At 44.8% G+C, this 19,874-nt stretch overlaps 2 protein-coding genes across 2 annotated transcripts in view; one reads left to right on the top strand and one right to left on the bottom strand.

Moving 5' to 3' along the window:
• ARSG (arylsulfatase G) overlaps nucleotides 1-19,874 on the bottom strand; it is a 101,654-nt gene that overhangs the window by 78,772 nt on the left and 3,008 nt on the right. The gene's annotated exons all lie outside the window — the stretch shown is intronic.
• On the top strand, nucleotides 118-18,481 carry SLC16A6 (solute carrier family 16 member 6). Its single transcript, XM_045888581.2, has 6 exons — nucleotides 118-303; nucleotides 7,072-7,310; nucleotides 9,920-10,063; nucleotides 11,632-11,760; nucleotides 14,320-15,135; nucleotides 16,251-18,481. The coding sequence occupies exons 2-6, from the start codon at nucleotides 7,079-7,081 to the stop codon at nucleotides 16,499-16,501; spliced, it is 1,572 nt and encodes a 523-aa protein (XP_045744537.1). The 5' UTR covers nucleotides 118-303; nucleotides 7,072-7,078; the 3' UTR covers nucleotides 16,502-18,481.

Here is a 19,874-nt window from a genome sequence, read left to right as displayed (position 1 = left end):
CGACGCGGGGCCGGGGCGCGGGCAGCAGCACGCAGGGTCCGGGCGCAGGCAGCCGGGGTGGGGGGCGGGGGGAGGGTGTGGCCGGGGTGCCCGAGGCGCGGCCGTGGGTGGGGGGCCGGGGCCGGGGCGCTGCGGGCCGGGTGCCCGGTGCTCACCCGCCGGAGCCAATTTGCGGTAGGCTCGGGCCCACGCCCTAAGGGGTTAAACCTTTCTCATGTTACCGAGCGGCTTATAAGGAGGGGGAGGCCAAGCCTCCGCCTTATTGGGAGCCTTTTGGGGTTTATTCTCTTCCCTTCTAACTTGGTGAGTTGGTTTTATTATTTTACATGTTTAAAAGTTTGATTGTGGGGTGTGGGTTTGGTTTTTTTTTTTTTTTAATCTGTGTCGGGAGTCTTATTTATTTATTTATTTATCTTTTTGGTGGGGGAGGCGGGAGGAGACCACTTCACATCTTAACATTTTGGAGAGGTTATTCCGAAAAATATTCTGACAGTTGGGAATGCCCAGGGCCACCGGGATGACGCGCTCTCGCCAGTGTGGGCAGCTGAGAGTTGAATGCCCGTAGCCCTGGCAGTTGGGGTCCGGAAAATAGCTAGAGGCAGGCTTGGTTTGGAGTGCCCCCCGCCCCGGGTTAGGGGCTTCAGGCCATCGGGCGAGCGGGGGGAGCCCGGCTCACCCCGGCGTGGATTTTCCGCATGAAGTTGCCTGCGCGTCACAAGAGCGAAATGTCAGAGGTACCTTCCCCAGGCTCGCGCGCGCGCGCTCTCAGGCTGGCCACTGAGGCAGCGCGAGGGCAAGTGGGAATCCCTGTGCACCCCCCCCCTTGGCACAGGCACCCGGGGCAGCCAGCGTGACCCCGCAGAGGGAAGGCAGGGATTGCCCTGCAGAGCGCGCGGGTCCTACACCTTGACCGTGCGAGCTGTCAGCGCCTGACGGCTGGTCCCGCTCAACTTCCAAGGTTCCCGTTTGGGGCTGCCAACCGCAGGAAAGCGCCCGAGTGGCTGAGCAGTTCCGTAGTGGCGGACGGAGGATGATTTTGCAGAGGAAATGGGTCCTTTCCTTCAGGTTTTTTTTTTTTTTTTCCTTTGCTTTGCTTTTTTTCTATGCTTTTAAAATGAAACCCCTCCACTCTCCCACGGCAGACAGGTGACAGAAGTTTGTTAGGTGGCACGGAAAATGTCACCCAACGCGGGGGGCGTTAGTCTTAGACAAAGCTCCCCAGAGCCAACTGGGGAAGAGCATTACAACTTGACAACCTGGAAGCTGGTTTTGTTTGCACCGTTAGACACGCCGTGCCATTTCCTTCTTGCGGGAGAGGGTTTCCACCCTGGGAATGAGATTTCTCAGTCATCTTACTGTTGTGCAAATCATAAGACGAGTGTCTCGTCTGCAGAAAAATACCAAGTGCTTATGCTGAAATTTCTAAGCGATGCATCCTCCCATGTCCCAAGCACCATTATGCGGCATTTTTGGGGTCAACAATACATCCTGCCCCAGGGATAAAGAAATATCTCTTCTCATAGTTAAGGGAAGGGTGGCCAAGATAGAGAGTTCCAGTTTGTAAATAAACAATGCAGCCAAGTGGAAAAGCTCCTTCTGTCTTAATGAGTACCACTAACTGTGAGTTTTCCTTCTGTGGTTTCCAAAAATGGACCTTCCTCAGTGGAACTCCTGAGGAGGACACTTAAAGTAAGGGTTCAGGTTTCAACATCATGGTCTTGTAAAATGGGGGAATCGGTGGTAGCCGATGACTCAGAGCGGCTGAGGCAGACCTCCAGGTTAGGCTGGGGACTTTTTTTTTAATAGAGAATTCAAACGAACTTCACCTAAATGCAGACTGGTTTTGACAACTGGGGCTGGAAACAACTTGTCGAAAGCTGTTCTCTCTGGGCTACGCCTTTCAGAAGAACAGAGATTGGCAGGGCGTTTGCCGAGAGGCTTGGCTTATCCCAGCAGTCACCACCATTTCGATCCAAAGGCTGCATTTTGGACTTTGCTCTGAACAGACCCTGGACTGACACTCTGATGGTCTATAATAATCCAATATTTTGCATTTTGGATGCCCCCAAATCCAATCTTTACTCAACAAATGGAGTCACAGTGAAATCCCCAGGTAGAGCCGATTTCCGTGCCTTGGCAGAAGCCTCATTTATTTAGGGTTAAGACAACCGAGTACTCACTGGAAATACTCCAAACTGCCCCCGTGTATTTGGTCATTGTATTTCCTTTGGGGAAACATGAGGGTGCAGGTGGGTTGGCTGCCAGGAACCCCCGTTGTAGAATTTTACAGTTGGGAGAGCCCCTCAAGTCCGCGGTGTCTAATCCCTACTCTACAGATGATGAAATTTAGGGATTAAGTGATTTCCCCAAGATTGTGCAGCCAGTTAATGGTAAACAGACGTTCAACAAATAATGCCCAAGGGCTTCAAGACGACAAACCCATGGGCTTTGCCCCAAAGGGCTCGAGAGTTAAGAAGGATGAAAGTGTAACTCAGAGCAAGTCAGGCTCAAAAGCTGTGCTAAAACCGCAGATTCTTAGGACAAGGCGAGATCAGAGACGAGGAGCAAAACTCTCCTACTTACCCGCTGACCACACAAAATCAAGGAGCAAAGTGATTCGGCCCCTCAGGATGCCTCACCAGTTAGACCCCCACGTAGTAAACCAATTTCCCTTTCTGTAAGCTAAGTTCACATCACCAAAAAAACCGAACCAGACGGTATTTTGTATTCTGGAACTCATAGAAGCTTCTAAGTAACTGAGTTCAAAATTCAGGCCTTTGTTTCTAGCTTTGTGGAGGTGGACACTTTTCAGCCAGTTGGCCTATGGAATGAATGGACGTATGAAAAAGGAGAGGAGACCAGGAAAGGATTTATTCTGCAAGCAGGGACTTCCTCACTTGGCGTTTTATAAGGCTAGAGCAGGGCCCTGCTTCAGCAGCACGCCCAGACTCCTGCTTTGTCTAGGGAACTTTTATTGAGCACCTACTACGTCTGAACACACTGCCAGGCTGTGGGTCTGGAAAGAGCTGCCGATCACCCTTGTAGGCGCTTGGACATGCAAAACACAAGAGTTTCTCATCCAGTATGTTTCAGAAACCAGGTTATTCTACGATTATTCTAGATTGTGGTCTTATACCCTCAAAGCTAAATACAATAGGACATGCGATGTTTTAGGATGATAGAGGCATAACGTTTGGAGGAAGAGTGGGTTTGGGGGTGTCATCTTCCCTTTATGATGTTCCCAGTAATGACAAGAAAGCTTCTGTTGTCCAGAAACCTAACAGTGCAGGTGAAAGTTCTGTTAGGATCTTGCTTCAGGAGAGTAGCACGGATGTAAAGCAAAGTTTACAAAAACAAAGGCATCGAACACCCAGAGGGAGCTCAGAAAGTCCACAGGTGAGAGCAGTCAAGTCTTCCATCTAACCAGCCACCGCAGATCAGGTCTAAGCAGGGTCCAACTACTTTTCACCTCCATTTGCAAGAACCATCTAGCATTTGCACTTTCCTGCTTGCTCCCAGGTTCCCTGGGCCACCAGGTTTGGCCTGAGGAATCAGGAGATTCCACGTATTCAGATTGCGTGCTGAATACAAGAGTATGAATTGCCAAAGCAGAATGGAACCTTAAAGAGCGTCCAGGCCAACCTCCCTTAACTAATGGAGGTCAAAGGAGTTTTTGTCTCTGAAAAGCATTCCTCACAATCTCTACCTAAGACACCCCCTTCTGGGCCTTTTCAAATGATGTCCCTTAGACTGATAAGGCAGGAGCCCGGGAGGCAGGAGACCTGATTCTGGACCCTTTAGGTCAAGTGCCTTCTCTTGGGTTCAGTTCCTCCCCCTTTGCAAAATGAGTACGATTTTACAATGCGATGGACAAATGAGCTCCGAATCCCCTTTCCGAGTTAACATTCCATAATTGTAACACCACCCGGCTCCCGGTTGATGGGAACCCCACCCCGTGTTGCACGTCCAAACCACAAATCATAAAGGGCAAAGAAAGAGTGAGGTAGGCACCCATCACCAGAAACTTCTGACGATCGATAGGTAAGTTCCCTCTTCACACAAAAACGGCAATCTTGTCCTACATGCAGTCCCAATGTAAAGATTCTGTCTCTTGATCCCGTAGTGGTTTTAGGCTAGAGAGAAATTTCTGTCTCTTTGGGGCCTTGATCAGTTTTATCCCAATATGTCTTTATTTCAGGTTGGTCCTGAGCCCTAAGGTCATCTGGGCACCCTTCTGGGTTAGAACAATCGCGCCAATAGGTCCTTGGGCTTGGTTACCACTTAGCCTAACTGCCTGTTAGAAACGTGCTGAGCTCTGGAAGGACATGGCAAATGGTTTTACTACGCATTTCAGGCTTAGGATTCCTGTCATTACCATCAACAGAGATTTAAGTCCATAGAGACAGAGACCATCCCTCTTGTCTTTCACTGGAGTATCTATCCCTGGTGCCTAGCATAGGGCCTGGCCCCTCATAGGCACTTTGTTGAAAAACTAAATACCAACTGTGTGCAGGGTCTGGAGGTGGGAAGGGAGAAGAAGGTACAAAGAGTTCAAGTCCCCAGGATTTGTTTTCCTTGAGCTTATAATTTAATTGATCAAATAAGATAAACACATATAAGTAAACAATACCCCATTACTAAGGGATACGTATCACACGAAGAGAACCCCCTAGGTGAAGTGGGTCAGAGGAAGTATTGTCGAGGAAGGAAGATTTGATGGCCTGGGGCCTGACAGGTACCTGCTGTAAGGGGGGCACCTAGCCCCCCGGCGGCAGTGGGGGAGGTTAGCGGGAAGGGTGTGGCAATAGACAAGGTGGTTAGGGACGGGAGGGCAAGGAGGAATCCATTTGGACCAGAGCCTGAGTCAAGTCTTAGAACTGGAAGCGAGAAGGCTACAAAGAGAGGGTGGGGTCCAACGATGAAGGCATTGAAAGCCAGGCTAATCCCTGGGTTTTATTTATCCTTCAGAAAGAGGAACGCCACTGAAAAAGACTAAGCAGAAAAATGTCATAACAGTGCAGCATTTCAAAGAGATTAATCGTACTGGACGCACAGAGCCAGTTAGGCTAGTAAAGGAGTCTGGGGCTCCACAAGGAAAAGTCCAAACGAACAGCCTGGTGGGGGGATGAACCAGAAGGGTTAGCTAAGGACCTAAGCTGTGGGCTCATACCACTTTCCCCCCACTCTCCCCTCCACCTCTCCTTAGGGATAAACACTCAATACTAGATAGACCCTATTGCTGGGAAGTACTTTTATTTTATTTTTGGTCTTCTAGATCTTAAGCCCAGCAATGTCTCACTCCTCTGCCCCCACTGGCTTCATCTTGGGAGTGCATTTTGAAAGTGTAATGAAGGAAGGGCGTTGCGAAAACCTCATTTGGGGGAGGGCTCCCCACTTCCATCTTAAATCAGCTGTTTTCCATGTTAGGGAACACTAATGGCAAAACTGTTCTGTTGGTGCTCAGCCTACATCTTGAGGCATTTAACCGGCCTCCCCCGCTTTGCAAGTGCTCTCAGGAAGGACACACTGACGCACATCAAAATGCAGAGGTCTCTGCTGCAGAGAGCATAAGCTTTTTTAAGCATCTTATGCCCTATTTCATTCAATCAAATATTTAACAGTAAAGGACAGAAAGTGAGTACACTGTCCTTTCAGAGACCCAGGCTACGGTGGGAATGGCACCCTCGATAGGATGAACGCTACTGAGTTAGGTCAGATTTGCTGCTTTTTTAAGATTTACAGAGTAAACTCAATATTAGATCCTAATCCCCAAACTTGGCAAGTCGACTGGATAGATGGGGTTGTGTCCTCTTATTTTTCAGTTGCCCTGCATTATCAATAAAACCTGCCTTAGTACTTGAACACAAGTTATGGCCAGGAAAAGGACACTCACACATCCTGAAAATTCACCTGTATACAACTGTATGATTGCAGAGAATTCTTCAATTCAAGTGTTCTAAGACCATGGACTCATGTATTATTATAGGTATTAATTTGGGGTTGGGCTAAAAACACATCACTGTTTCTTTTATTTTTATTTTTTTACTTTAAAAAAATTATTTATTTTTTATTATGTTCAATTAGCCGACATATCACTGTTTCAAAGTGCATGTAATTGCAGGGGCTCTGCAAATGAGTGTTAGAACCCAGTGGGGAAGACTCAAGTTCACCCATCCTCCCTCCAGTGTTAAATACAGTGTTTCCCCTTACTAGTGGTGTTTCGGGCACAGGTCTGTTTTGCTCTGATATTTGTTGCAGTTCAAATGGAAAAGCATACTAAGGTCAGGGGTAACTTGGTTAGGTTAACTGGCTGCCCAGAGCCCTGCAAATTTGTAGTGCTTTCTTTGGTCACTGTATTCTAGAGTATTTGTCAATTGCTGATACGTCAAGTAGTGATCAACTTTGAGGAATTTACTCATGCTAAACAAACTCCCAGAAGACAGAGTTCTCACATGTAGGTACATCCACGGGGGACACCAGATCATAATCAGACTGACTGAGCGAGAAACGGGATCGATGATCTGAATGGCTGGTAGCATAGAGTATCTATAGGATGTCACAAACACTTATCCCATAGAAGGTGCTAGATGGAATGTCAATGTCGGCCTCTTAGCCTCCCAGTTTCTAGGCTTCATTTCTGATCAACATGCTTTATGATCAGTTCAAGCTTCCTTTACCTAACTGGTCTTCAAGTTCAAGGTCAGCATCAGTACTTGGGTCTGGTGGCCATTCTGTGTCCTTTGGGCTGCCCCTACGTATGCCGTTCTGATTCCTTTTGTTTGTTTTTCCCATTTATTGTCACAGATGGGAAGTCTTACTTCCCAATTCTTCGGGGCTTCCATCTACAATACAAATACAAAAGAATTTGGAAGTAACACTCCCCAGCTGTGACCATTAAATAAATATGTAACTGTTATCCAAAGACTTTATAGTAACTGCACATTATTTAAATATTCATCACCCTAAGAAATATGGTACTTAGTTTTTGTCTCTTAACGTTGGCTAAAGAGTAGCAGAAGCATCAACCCTATTGCTGGTCTGAATTTTTTTTTTTTTAATTTTTTATTTCAGATTAAGAATGACCCAAAAGACATCACAGCTTTGTTCCAGAGCCAATGTTTATACTCAAGTGCCTGACGGAGGATGGGGCTGGGTGGTAGCTGTCTCTTTTTTCTTCGTTGAAGTCTTTACCTACGGCATCATCAAGTCATTTGGTGTCTTCTTTAATGACTTAATGGACAGTTTTGATGAATCTAATAGCAGGATCTCGTGGGTCATATCAATATGTGTATTTGTCTTAACATTTACAGGTTAGTACCTCTTTCTGTTTAAACAACATGTAACCATGTACCCCTTTTCATTGGCTTAACTACATAATGGTACCCATCCTGTTTGTGATGAGTTTCCTTCTATGACCTGTGGGCCCTTTCAAGCCTCAAATAAGTAATATGGTTTTCAGGGGTTTGGATAGGCAAGAAACAAGAGGTGCCGAAGGAAAAGGCCTTATTTGCCACCCCGATGGCCTTCAGTGTATACACACATGCATTAAACACCTACTGTACGCACACTCTTAGGATATGGTAGATGACTTTGAGGCCAGCAGTAAACCTCCATCCTGTATAGTCATTTTCTAAAGATGCAACAGCAAAAGCACTTGGCATCCTAGGCTCTGGTCTCATAAAAACATGTTTGGCAAACAGGCTCAGCACATGAAATGTGGGTACATGACGAAGAACGAGGGGGTGTGAAATAGGATATAGTGTAAAGTGACAAGCCTCATTCAGAAGGGATGAATTCCAGACACCTGCTTCCCTAAAGGATTTCACTGGCTAGCCACCGTGCAGAACTCCCACGTCCAACAGCTTCAGAGAAAACGGAGTTTGAGTATAACTTGTAACATGCTCATTCTCACTGGGTCCCCTACGGGCCTGATTCTCACGACGGTCCATCCGTCTGCCAAGGGCCACACCGAGGGCTTCTGAGAAAACACAGCTACTGAACTCACCTCAGAAAGCTAACGGGGCTGACCTTACACTTCCCTGACTTTACCCTAATATCCTGCCAATGGAACTTTTACCTCTGAAGTTTTCTTTCTTTAATTCTAGATAGTTTTCAGCCATAAAATGTCTTAAAAGAGGCAGCTCCCCTGTCCTTTCCTATCGAGTAACAAACTTCTCTTACTACTCCTAATACTCTGTCTTGCAAGCTTCACGGAAGAGTTCCTAGTTCGGGTTTAACTGAGTATTAAGATACTCAATTTTTTAATTGTGGAAAGTTGACTTTCTTGGAGAGATAACTGTTTTTATTTTTTTTATTCTTATGTTAATCCCCATACATTACATCATTAGTTTTAGATGTAGTGTTCCATGATTCATTGTTTGTGCTTAACACCCAGTGCTCCATGAAGAATGTGCCCTCCTCAATACCCATCACCAGGCTAACCCATCCTCCCACCCCCCTCCCCTCTAGAACCCTCAGTTTGTTTTTCAGAGTCCATCGTCTCTCATGGTTCATCTACACCTTGGAGAGATAACTGAAGTGAATTAGAACTAAAATTTTACCTTTGGTAATCTAAATAAAAAGAAAATGCCAAAGCTTTGCTTTGAGCTCTTTTATACCAAAAATAATACAGTCAATAAGAAATGTCCAGTTAATACTATTATACCAGAAAATAAGTCTCTTAAATGCTATTATTATAGTAGTTAATGCTTTGAGCCAACATACTACCTAAAGCTGATGAGAGTGGTTTCATTATGAGCTATATTCAATATTGGTTTATATTCTACTAACACAGAATTATATATGCACCAACCCCAGCAAAATTTAGTCCTTTTTCCCCCTCTATCCAGCATGTTTTGTGTTGTGCTTTTATCCAGTTCTCAAAGGTTCCCTCATCTCTGTATATTCAAGTCAGTATCAGGGTCAGCCTAACTAACATACCACCAGGAAACGAATTTATCAGACTTAAATGTTCTTCAGGATATGGAGTATAGAAGCTAAATGAATGATAATCCCTCAGCCACTCGGAATTATCTATCCTATGGCTATCCTCCTTTTGGGGTGTTCAACAGAGAATTCACTATACTTTCATATCATTTTCAGAAAAGTCAAATGAAACTGAGCTAGAAACTGACCCAAAATGGAGCTTTTTAAAAAAAGAATCCAAAGCAGTGACTGTAGAAAAAGGAAACGATTCAAGCCATCATGGGAAAGCCCATTTTTATGACAGAATAACATACATTAAATGCATATCTAACTTTATAGGTGCTCATGGTGAGTTTACATCACTTTCATCTAAAAATATTGCTATAAGTTTTACACTGTTATTCTGGCTTTCTCTTTAAGAAGCCTAAAAAATACACTGTCCTGTTGAGCAAATATAACCATTGTGTAAAATGCATTATATATCACACATCATCTTTTCATGTTCAAGACTTAAAAGAAGGAATCTTGTTTTTTAAAGATTTTATTTATTTGAGAGAGAGAGCGCACATGAGAGAGCATGGGGCGGCGGGCAGGGGGGCAGGCAGAGGGAGAAGCAGACTCTCCCCTGAGCAGGGAGCCCCACACGAGGCTCGATCCCGGGACCCTGAGATCATGACCTGAGCCCAGGCATCCCAAGAAAAGGAATCTTAAGAAAGCTAACACTTATGCCTTTGGAGTTAAAATATCACATTATGGAGGCCCCTGGGTGGCTCAGTCGGTTGAGCTTCTGATTCTTGCTCTCAGCTCAGGTGCTGATCTCAGGGTCATGGGATCGAGTCCTGCGTCCGGCTCGGTACTCAGTGCGGGGTCTGCTTGAGATTTTCTCTCCTTCTCCCTCTGTCCCTCCCCCTGCTCTCTCTTTCTAAAAAATAAATAGAATAAATAAAATCTTAACATAAGAAATAAAATATCACATTATGGTCCTTATCTGCAGCTCCCCTTTCTGCTGTCCTGAGCACCCGTTTCGGACACCGTCTGGTGGTGGTGGCAGGGGGCCTGCTTGTCAGCACGGGAATGGTGATGGCCTCCTTCTCCCAGGAGCTCTACCACATGTACATCTCAATCGGCATCATATCCGGTAAGTGTTGCTCCCGGGCTCGAAAGAAATACCCAATCTGAAGACCAAGGAAGGGGAAGGAGGGTGTGCAGCCCAAAGAGTACTTCTGTCTCCCTTTCTCTGTTGTTTTTTTTTTTTCTTTGAAATTAATAGTGTCCCAGATCAGGGGTTCTGAACCAGGCTGGATGGACTCCAGGGGATATGGGAACCTCCTCTCAGTGCCCCAGAGTTTCTTTTTTTTTTTTAAAGATTTTATTTATTTGACAGAGAGAGATACAGTGGGAGAGGGAACACAAGCAGGGGGAGTGGCAGAGGGAAAAACAGGCCTCCCGCCGAACGGGGAGCCCGATGCGGGGCTCGATCCCAGGACCCTGAGATCATGGCCTGAGCCGAAGGCAGCCGCTTAACAACTGAGCCACCCAGGCACCCCTGCCCCAGAGTTTCTGACGGGCTTTAAAAATATATATATTTACCCATGAGAAAGATAACTTCTCTTTTGCATGAGTTTGCAGCCAAAAGGCATCATTTTCATAAAGTAAGATGTGAATTTCTTTAGCGGGTATTTCCAAGTGGAAATGCGAGGCTTCCAGGACATAGGGGAGGGTGCAGCAGGAGAACTCTTTTCCCTTTAAAAGGAGTCCACACGTTACTTACAGATGATATACGTGTTTAGTGAAGATTCGCACTTTTCATATATTTCTGCACTTAACAAAGCTCATTGATTTCCAAATACAAGTCTTCTTTAAAAACTATAGTCAATAGGGCGCCTGGGTGGCTCAGTTGGTTAAGCGACTGCCTTCGGCTCAGGTCGTGATCCTGGAGTCCCTGGATCGAGTCCCTGGATCAAGTCCCGCATCGGGCTCCCTGCTCGGCAGGGAGCCTGCTTCTGCCTCTGACCCTCCCCCCTCTCATGTGCTCTCTCTTTCTCATTCTCTCTGTCTCAAATAAATAAATAAAATCTTAAAAAAAAAAAAAAAACTATATTCAATAATAGTCTGTCCATTGTGAATTATAGAAATTGTTTTAATGCAGAAAAATAGGGGGAAAAAAACAGAAAACAGTTTTATACTCCTAGCATCCCATAAACAATGGTTATAGCTTCTCTAGACCTCTAATGAAACCTATTTTATTTTATTTCATTTTTTGTTACAGCACCTTTTTTTCCAGAATGAAATTCTTGGCTCCCAGAACTTATGATTTAAAAAAATAAACGCCCCTCCCCCACCAAACAGTTTATAATGGCAGCTTCTATTTCCCCTTTTGCTCAGGAATTATTTCGGAAATGGACTGTTTGGATTTCCAAGAGATTAGATTGTCTGGTTGTTAACTTTTTTGGTATTATTTTCAAATTGTTATGCACTGTGACCAAAGTCCATGTTGGCACCTAATCTTTTGCAAAAGCAAAAATGTCTTTTTGACATGGCACAGAATATAAAAAAACTAAGTCATCCCTAAAAGTACATACATACATACGTAGGTTAAATTAAATACTAAAACAAAAATAAACACAAAAATCCCAGATCTTTGAATGCACCCTTCTGGGATCAGTCGGTACGTGGTTCTGACTGCTCTTTCCCGCTTTCTTTCAGGTTTGGGATACTGCTTTAGCTTCCTACCAACTGTCACCATTTTATCTCAGTACTTTGACAAAAAGCGCTCTGTGGTCACTGCACTTGCTTCCACGGGAGAATGCTTCGCGATGTTTGCTTTCGCCCCAGGTAGGCGGACTGCGGTAGTCCACAGGGGCCGATGGGCTGGGGGAGGCCGCTCAGCTGCTCCTGCCAACAGTCGGCTGAGGGCTGACTTTAACTGTATTCACAGGGAAAGATTATTTGCCTTCTCTCCTCCAGCGCATTTGTAGGATCTGTCCTCCCTAATCCCATTTTAGGATTTCAGACACTGTAACACTAATCCAAGTTGACATAAATAGGAAGATGCAAGACACATATTCAGTGAGAAGCCCTGAAACATCCGTTCCAAACAAAATAAATAATGATTTGAGATTATTCATATTATTTCTCTCCTTCGTTAAACGTGGATTTAAAATATGCTAATGAAGTTAGTTCAACGTGGATTTAAAATATGCTAATGAAGTTAGTTTTATTATCTGTGTGTGGGTAATCTCACAGAGATTTTTTTTTGAGAAAGAAAGAGAGAGAGCACACGCGTGCATGCTCATGCACAAGGGGCAGAGGGAGAGGGAGAATTTCAAGCAGGCTCCACGCCCAACCAGACGTGGGGCTCAATCTCACGACCCTGAGATCTTGACGTGAGCCAAAATCAAGAGTCGGACGCTTAACCGAATGAGCCACCCAGGCATCCTCACAGCAAAATTTTATCCCTGGTTTTTTTGCTACCTCAACATCAGTAGGTGAATTACACTCTAACAGGTAGTGGACGGTTAACCTTGGAGACCCAGATTCATTTCTTTGCCATTTCTTGAAGAATGTGTCAGTGGATTACACTGTTCAAAGGAGATAATGTAGAATTATTTAGGGGTGACATGTCCTAATGTCTGAAGCTTTTCACATGGTTCAGAAAAATGAATGTGTGTGTGCATATAAATATATAGGAAGACGGGCAGAGAGAGAGAGAGGAAATGTTAAATTAGTGAACTTAGGCAAAGGGCAGACGAAGCACATAGGTATCATTCTTTCTGTTTTGCTGTCCACTTGAAATTTTTCAAAATAACATGTTGAGGGGAGCGTCCGTGCTCTGTGAATGTCCTGAGGGTGGAAACTGTATCTTGGTCGACTGTTCCTGAGCACAGGGCATCTGGTACCCGGTAGGCGCTCAAGAAGTGTGAAATGGAGAAAGGAAGATTGCACCCAGTTTTGCTGGATGAGTGTAAAGCTTTTCCAAATCCCCAAGCCTAGGGCGCCTGGCTGGCTCAGTGAGTAGAGCTTGCAACTCTTGATCTCTGAGTTGTGAGTTCAAGCCCCACGTTGGCCGTGGAGCCTACTTAAAATAGATAAATAAATAAATACCAAAAAAAAAAGTGCAAAACAACCCTAAGCCTAAAATATTTTGCAATTGGAAGTTTGCCACATGAATGGGAAGAATGGGAGGCATAAAAACATGCTATAAGAGTAAATGCCCCCTCCCCGCTACTTCTGGATACCCAGCTTAGCATGTCTTCGTAGACATGCTCTCAAAGAATTAGACTATAATAAAATCCTACTGAATATTATTTAACCTTTCTGGGTTGATTACGAAGATTACTTTCAGGGTCTTGCGAGGCCTGCATTATTCAGTTGTCACTGTGGGGCTTTATGCTTCCTCTGGCCGTCACCCCAGCCTCACCTTCCCGTATCCAGCAGCCGAGGACCCTGGTCAGCAGCTGAGGACCCAGCTTCCTGGCAGGAAGGAGCAGGACTCGGGTAGTTAAGGACAGTCTGCCGAGCAGAAACCGTAGAACCCTGGCATCACCTAATTCTGGGATAATTATGAGCTTTTGGGGTCTTCGTTTATCTTTTTACTTAACCCATCACTACTAAGGATCATGAGTGCAGGGACAGTGATCGAGCTCAGAGGTGGGAAATTCTGTTTTTAAAAGGCCAGACAGGGCGCCTGGGTGGCTCAGTTGGTTAAGCAACTGCCTTCGGCTCAGGTCATGATCGCGGAGTCCTGGGATCGAGTCCCACATCGGGCTCCCGGCTCGGCGGAGAGCCTGTTTCTCCCTCTGACCCTATCCCCTCTCATGCTGTTTCTCTCTCTCTCTCTCTCAAATAAATAAATAAAACCTTAAAAAAAAAAAAGGCCAGACAGTAAATACCGTAGACTTTTAGGGGACTATGAGGATCTGTCAGAACAGCTCAGATTTGCGGTCACGGCCAGAAGCCGCCGCTTGGCCCATTAGCCGAATGAGCGTGACTGCATTCCAGGGGAGCTTTATTATCAAAGACAGGCGGTGGATTGGGTTTGGCCTGCAGGCTGCTATTTGCCAAACCTGCAAGTAGGTCACCAGCCGATTTCATGTCTTAGGCCTCCACCTGGCAAAACGCACCCTCCAAAGCTCTTTTGGAGACCTCGGGCCACCAAGTGTGGCTTTATCGCTAACCATCACTGCGCCCATTTTCTCTTTCCCTGAATCCTAAGAGCATCAACACCTAGGATAGAGGATATAGGGCAGGTGGGCTGCATTCGCACTGCTGAGTAAATTTTTACAGCAGTCATGACAAGTCTGAATCCCTGTTTGGGCTCGGTATTCTCCCCTGGGTCTTGAGTCTGTTTCTGACCTTCGATTTTATTTCCTCTCCGCTCCCACCTTATTCAAGCAATCACGGCTCTGAAGGACAGCATCGGCTGGAGATACAGTCTCCTCTTCGTGGGCCTGCTGCAGCTGAACATCGTTGTCTGCGGGGCGCTCCTAAGACCAATTATTATCAGGGGACCAGGGTCCCCGAAAGCAACCGCCCACGAGAATCGGAAAGAAGTGCAATATATGCTCGAAAATGAGAAAACACGCACCTCAATAGACTCCATTGACTCAGGAGTAGAACTAACTACCTCACCGAAAAATGTGCCTAGTCACGCCAACACAGAACTGGGGCCGAAGGCCGACATGCAGCAGATCCTGGTGAAGACCAGCTCCAAGCCCAGCGATAAGAAAGCCCCTTTATTGGACTTCTCAATCTTGAAAGACAGAAGTTTTATCTGTTATGCATTATTTGGTCTTTTTGCAACACTGGGGTTCTTTGCACCTTCCCTGTACATCATTCCCTTGGGCATCAGTCTAGGCATTGAGCAGGAGCGAGCTGCTTTTCTGTTATCCACAATGGCCATTGCCGAAGTTTTTGGAAGGATTGGAGCTGGTTGTGTCCTCAACAGAGAGCCCATTCGCAAGATCTACATCGAGCTCATCTGCGTCATTTTACTGATGGTGTCTCTGTTTGCCTTCACTTTCGCGACCGAATTCTGGGGTCTCATGTCATGTAGCATCTTTTTTGGTTTCATGGTTGGAACAGTAGGGGGTACCCACATTCCGCTGCTCGCCGAAGACGATGTCGTGGGAATCGAGAAGATGTCTTCTGCTGCTGGTGTGTATGTCTTCATTCAGAGTATAGCAGGACTGGCCGGACCACCCCTTGCAGGTAATTTAAATACACAAAAAATACGTACCCTTGTCTACTCTTGCCTTATGAATTGTGCTTCTTGTTAGAGTTTAAAAAAAAAAAAAAAGACTGCTTTTTATAGTCCCATAGAATTTCAGAGCTGGCAGGATTAGAGATTACCTGAGCCAACTCTCTTGACTTACATATGAGGAAATTGAAGGTCAAAGCAGGGCAGCTAACAATCATATGGTAAATGAGTGACCAAGTCGGGATTAGAACGCGCGTCTGCGGTCCAGGCTACCCTGGGCTTTTTGCTGACATCTTGCCTTGGCTGTGCTAGAGGGGACCCCATCCATGTATCACCCCATTACCCTCTGACTTTGGTACAGCAGCCCCGAGGGACTTTTGTAAGTCACCTGCCCTTCTAAGTAAGGAAGGGTATGAGGGAACTGGGCACAGAGCACACTCTGCAAATACTTACTTGATTACTACCCAATATTTCTTGTAGGAAGGACTTGGGTGTGCTTCATACCTTGGCCCTGAATAGGTCCTCAAAAGTCATATTACGAGGGAAACCCTACAACATTTTAAAAGATCCCTGAAGTGAACCCAAGTGAAAATAATAAGGCTCTTCCTTCTGTTCAAAATATTTCCTTCTCAAAGAAGCATGCAGGGGCGCCTGGGTGGCTCAGTCATTAAGCGTCTGCCTTCGGCTCAGGTCATGATCCCGGGGTCCCGGGATCGAGCCCCGCGTCGGGCTCCCTGCTCGGCGGGGAGTCTGCTTCTCCCTCTCCCTCTGCCCCCCCCCCCCACTGTTCGTGCTCGTTCTCTCTCTCTAATAAATAAATAAAGTCTTAAAAAAAAAAAAAAAGGCAGCATGCCTCTAACTGTCCCAAGTTTTGTTCTCCACGAGGACAGATTAGCCCATGAAGAACATGCTAGCAACACAGTGGCCTCCGCCGTATTTGTCCTGACTTATTTCTTCTCCCCAGTCCGGAAAAGATGCCCACCTTCCACGCTCCTGGCTCTTTAGCGAAAGCCGAGAAGGCGACGAAGCCACGGAGAAGCGTCTGCCCTCGAGGGGAGCCTGGGTGAGCGCGGGGCTGTGCCCATGTTGTGCCCGGGTCGCTAACAACTGCCGTGCTCTCCCCCAGGTCTGCTGGTGGATCAGAGCAAGGTTTACAGCCGCGCCTTCTATTCCTGCGCGGCCGGCATGTCCGTGGCCGCCGTGTGCCTCGCGCTCGTGAGACCGTGTAAACAGGGACTGAGCCAGTGTCATCCTGCGGGCCAAGGACAGGCGGAGAGTCCTCGCGGGAAAGCTCCACGGGACATCCCCGAAGACTTTCTCGAAATGGACCTTGGCAAAAATGAGCATAAAGTCCACGTGAAAATGGAGCCAGTATGACAGGCTCCCCAGGAAGGGCCACCACCCCGTCGGCTGGGGGGGGGGGGGGGACACAGGGAGGTACAGGGGGCTCGCCACTCTCCCCAGTTTTATATCTGCATTTTAAAGGGAATGTACATGAGAATACCACCAACGTCCTTTTTTTTTTTTTTTTTAACTTTTTAAGTTTTCCTTTTTTGCTTGTTTCTTAAGCCAAAACAAAAACAACCCAGCACTCTTCTGTACGTAAGTCTGGTTGCATTCGGTAGCAACACAGAGATACAAAGAAGGACCCTGTGGCTCACATTCCAGTTTTAAAATGGTGACGCGAATGGGTAAAGTGGTTTTCAAGAGCTCTCGCATGTGATCAAAGGCCGTCTTACGAAAGGACAGCGAGCCCAGGTCACTGAAGTGAAGTTGGCCACTCCAAACAAACAAACAAAACTTCAATCATTTTTAAAATTTCTCGTTTTCAGAAATATGAGCAAATTGCTTAACACCCCTTGGAAAACCTGAGGTCTCCGTTCACAAACAGTGGCCTCTCCGTTTTTCAAATATTCCGTGGGAATGAAGTACAGTTTAAGACCAAACATTTGGCGAATAAACAGAAATTAAAAAAAAAAAAAAAATCTGTAACTTGAACTTCATCAATGTGAAGATTACCATTTCTTTTTATGGCCAGTCATTACCAGAAGTATTTCAACACAGAAGATAGAGAATGGCATTCAAAAATGCGTTTCCTGTTGCTTTTAATTATTCAGAAATATGTGACGGTAGTGTCCTTAATTTAAACCTCTATTTATTATTAAGTTATTCTAGGATGATTAATCAAAAGAAATAAAATCTGAGACCTAAGCATCATTTTTACCTCCTTTTTGCAGTCCTTTCAATGCCTCAAACAATACGTCTTATCTTGTAAAGTCACTCTCATAAGAGGGCCAAGCTGTAATGATTCTTCAATTTGATTCAAGGCCACCTCTGCTATTTGAAGGGGAAAAAATAATCGCCTTAGCTTTTTAAAATAATTTGTTCTATCACCTAAGAATACTTGAGGATCTCCTTTGATCGGAATTATATTTCACTGAATCGTTGAAGCATTTCTGATTTTTTTTTAACAGCTAACTGTTGAAGCATTTCTGTATTTCACATGGGGTAGCCGAGACATGTATTTTTGCCATCATAAGTTACAAGTTGCGATTTGCATCGTACATAAACCTTGATTGCTCTTAAGTTGCCAGAGTTATCGGGTAACTGGTTGCTGTTGGTTTGTTTTTTGTTTGTTTGTCTGTCTGTCTGTCTGTTTTTGGAATTACACTACATGTATAAGTATTTCTCCTTTTCTCATTTTTCTGTAAAGAGGGCAAGTGTGACTACTTACTTATATGTACTGAATCTCACTCTCCAGGCGATGGTCGCTCGCTGCTCCATCTTTTATTCATCTTTACTGTTAATTTATGACAACTCAGGGGGAAAAATATAACAAGCCTAGTTTGGTTACAGGTACACACAAGCTTGAATATTTCTCTGCACTGAAATGCAAGTGGCAATAGCTCATCACCACCTGCTACATTTTGTATAGCATTTTATCAGCCATAGAAATAGGACAATCTGGAAAACTCTGGGGGGTGGGGGAGAAAACGACAAAGTGTCTGTCGCAAACAGACACACCTAAATCAAGGTGGATGTAGCAAATCTCTGTCACGGCTTGAGAAGGACTTTGAGCGTGTGGCGGTTTTGCAAACTTCCATAACTTCAGCACTTTACAACATTTTTTACTATGAATGTTCAATACAATTGAATATTTATAACTGATCTCTGAGCAACCAGCTCTAAGTCCATTCTGTTAACTGCATGAGAAAAAAAAATGTATGCCAACTTAAGTATGTCAATAATCCGGTTTTAAATGTTTGGAAGAAAATCAAAACAGGATTGCTGATTTGTTCTGTATTCGTGACATTCTGGTACTTCTAGATTTGCAATAAATGTATGGCTTTTTTTATGTAGAGACTGATTAGTTTTTTTATAGGCTCCTCGGCATTCGTTGTTTGATCCAACTCAAGTTATAAAAGCTCAAGGAAGATTCACTTCAAATAAATTTTTTTCACTTTTCTGCAAAATCTTTTACCTCTACTGGAGACACATACCCATTTCCAAGAAGGGTTTGTTGAACTTGGTTGTTTCTTAATGAAAAGTATATGAATGAAATGAGATCGTGGTCACCACACAGTAATAGCTAAGCCTATCAAAAGTAATAAATAGTGAAGACTATCTATATCCAGTTATGGACTAGTCCTAAGAGCTACTCTAACCTCTAAGTGAACAGCATACTCTCCATGCCAGGGGTCAGCAGACTTGTTCTGGAAAGGTCCAGATGGTAAATACTTAAGGCCTTGTGGGCCATGTGGGTTCTGTCACAACTACTCAGCCCCACGGCTGCAGTGTGAAAGCAGCCAAAGACAAAATGTAAAGTCACGAGCATGCCTGCTCCAATAAAAATTTAGTGATGGATACTGAAATTTGAATTTCATCACGAAATACTATTTTGATTTTTTTTCAACCGCATAAAAGTGTTTAAAAAAAAAAACAAAACAAAAACCCTATTAGCTTGTGGTCCGGAAAGAAAAACAGGCAGTGGGCTGGATTTGGCCTGCGGTCTGCAGTTTCTGACCCCCTGCTCCATGCATCTGCGACCCTGGAAGGCGCAGGGCCACCAGCAGCACCTCTCTGAAAAGGAACGTCCTGACCCATAGGAAAGGATCATTGTGGTCAATGTGGCTTTTAGATCATAGGTGCCGGAGACAGGAAAGATCAAACAGCTGATGGCACGTTAATTACAAGTTTTCATTTCCTGGGATTAAAGAGATTCTGCTCCAACCTTGTTGACTTAATAATGTTTCAGTCTAAATGAAGACTACTTCCCTCCCTAAAAGTAAAATTATTCCAGTGGTAAAAATGAGTTAAGATCATGTGCTCTTTTAAGACAAATGCACCCTTTGTGGATACAATGTTTCCAAGCCTTTCTAACAAAGTTACCAGTTTTGTCCTCCTGTAATGTGTAATGTACCTTTTGTACATTTTTTTTTGTCTTTCCTGCAGCTTAATACCTGATGATAACATAGAAAATAGGACCCGTGTCAGGGTTCCCATGGCCCAGTTATCCATTCAAGTCACCTAGAGGTATTTATTACATTTAGGTTTTCGTACTCTTTCTCAAAAATATTCAAAATCAGAAACAATCATGAAATGCTTATTTTAAAAAGCTCCCAAGTATCAGGCTCGCTAACAGGGATTTAAAGTTCAGAGACCATTGCTTTTAAAATTTTAAACGGTTATAAGGTTTACTTGAAATGACCAAGTTATTTATTTGGGGGGAGGGGGCAGCAAAGAAAGGTTT

Source organism: Mirounga angustirostris, unplaced genomic scaffold, assembly GCF_029215605.1.
Source record: "Mirounga angustirostris isolate CCGP_5_RB_7025 unplaced genomic scaffold, mMirAng1.0.hap1 SCAF_17, whole genome shotgun sequence".
Taxonomy (NCBI): domain Eukaryota; kingdom Metazoa; phylum Chordata; class Mammalia; order Carnivora; family Phocidae; genus Mirounga; species Mirounga angustirostris.
Note: the sequence above shows the minus strand (reverse complement) of the source record. Positions and strands in the feature narration are given on the sequence as shown.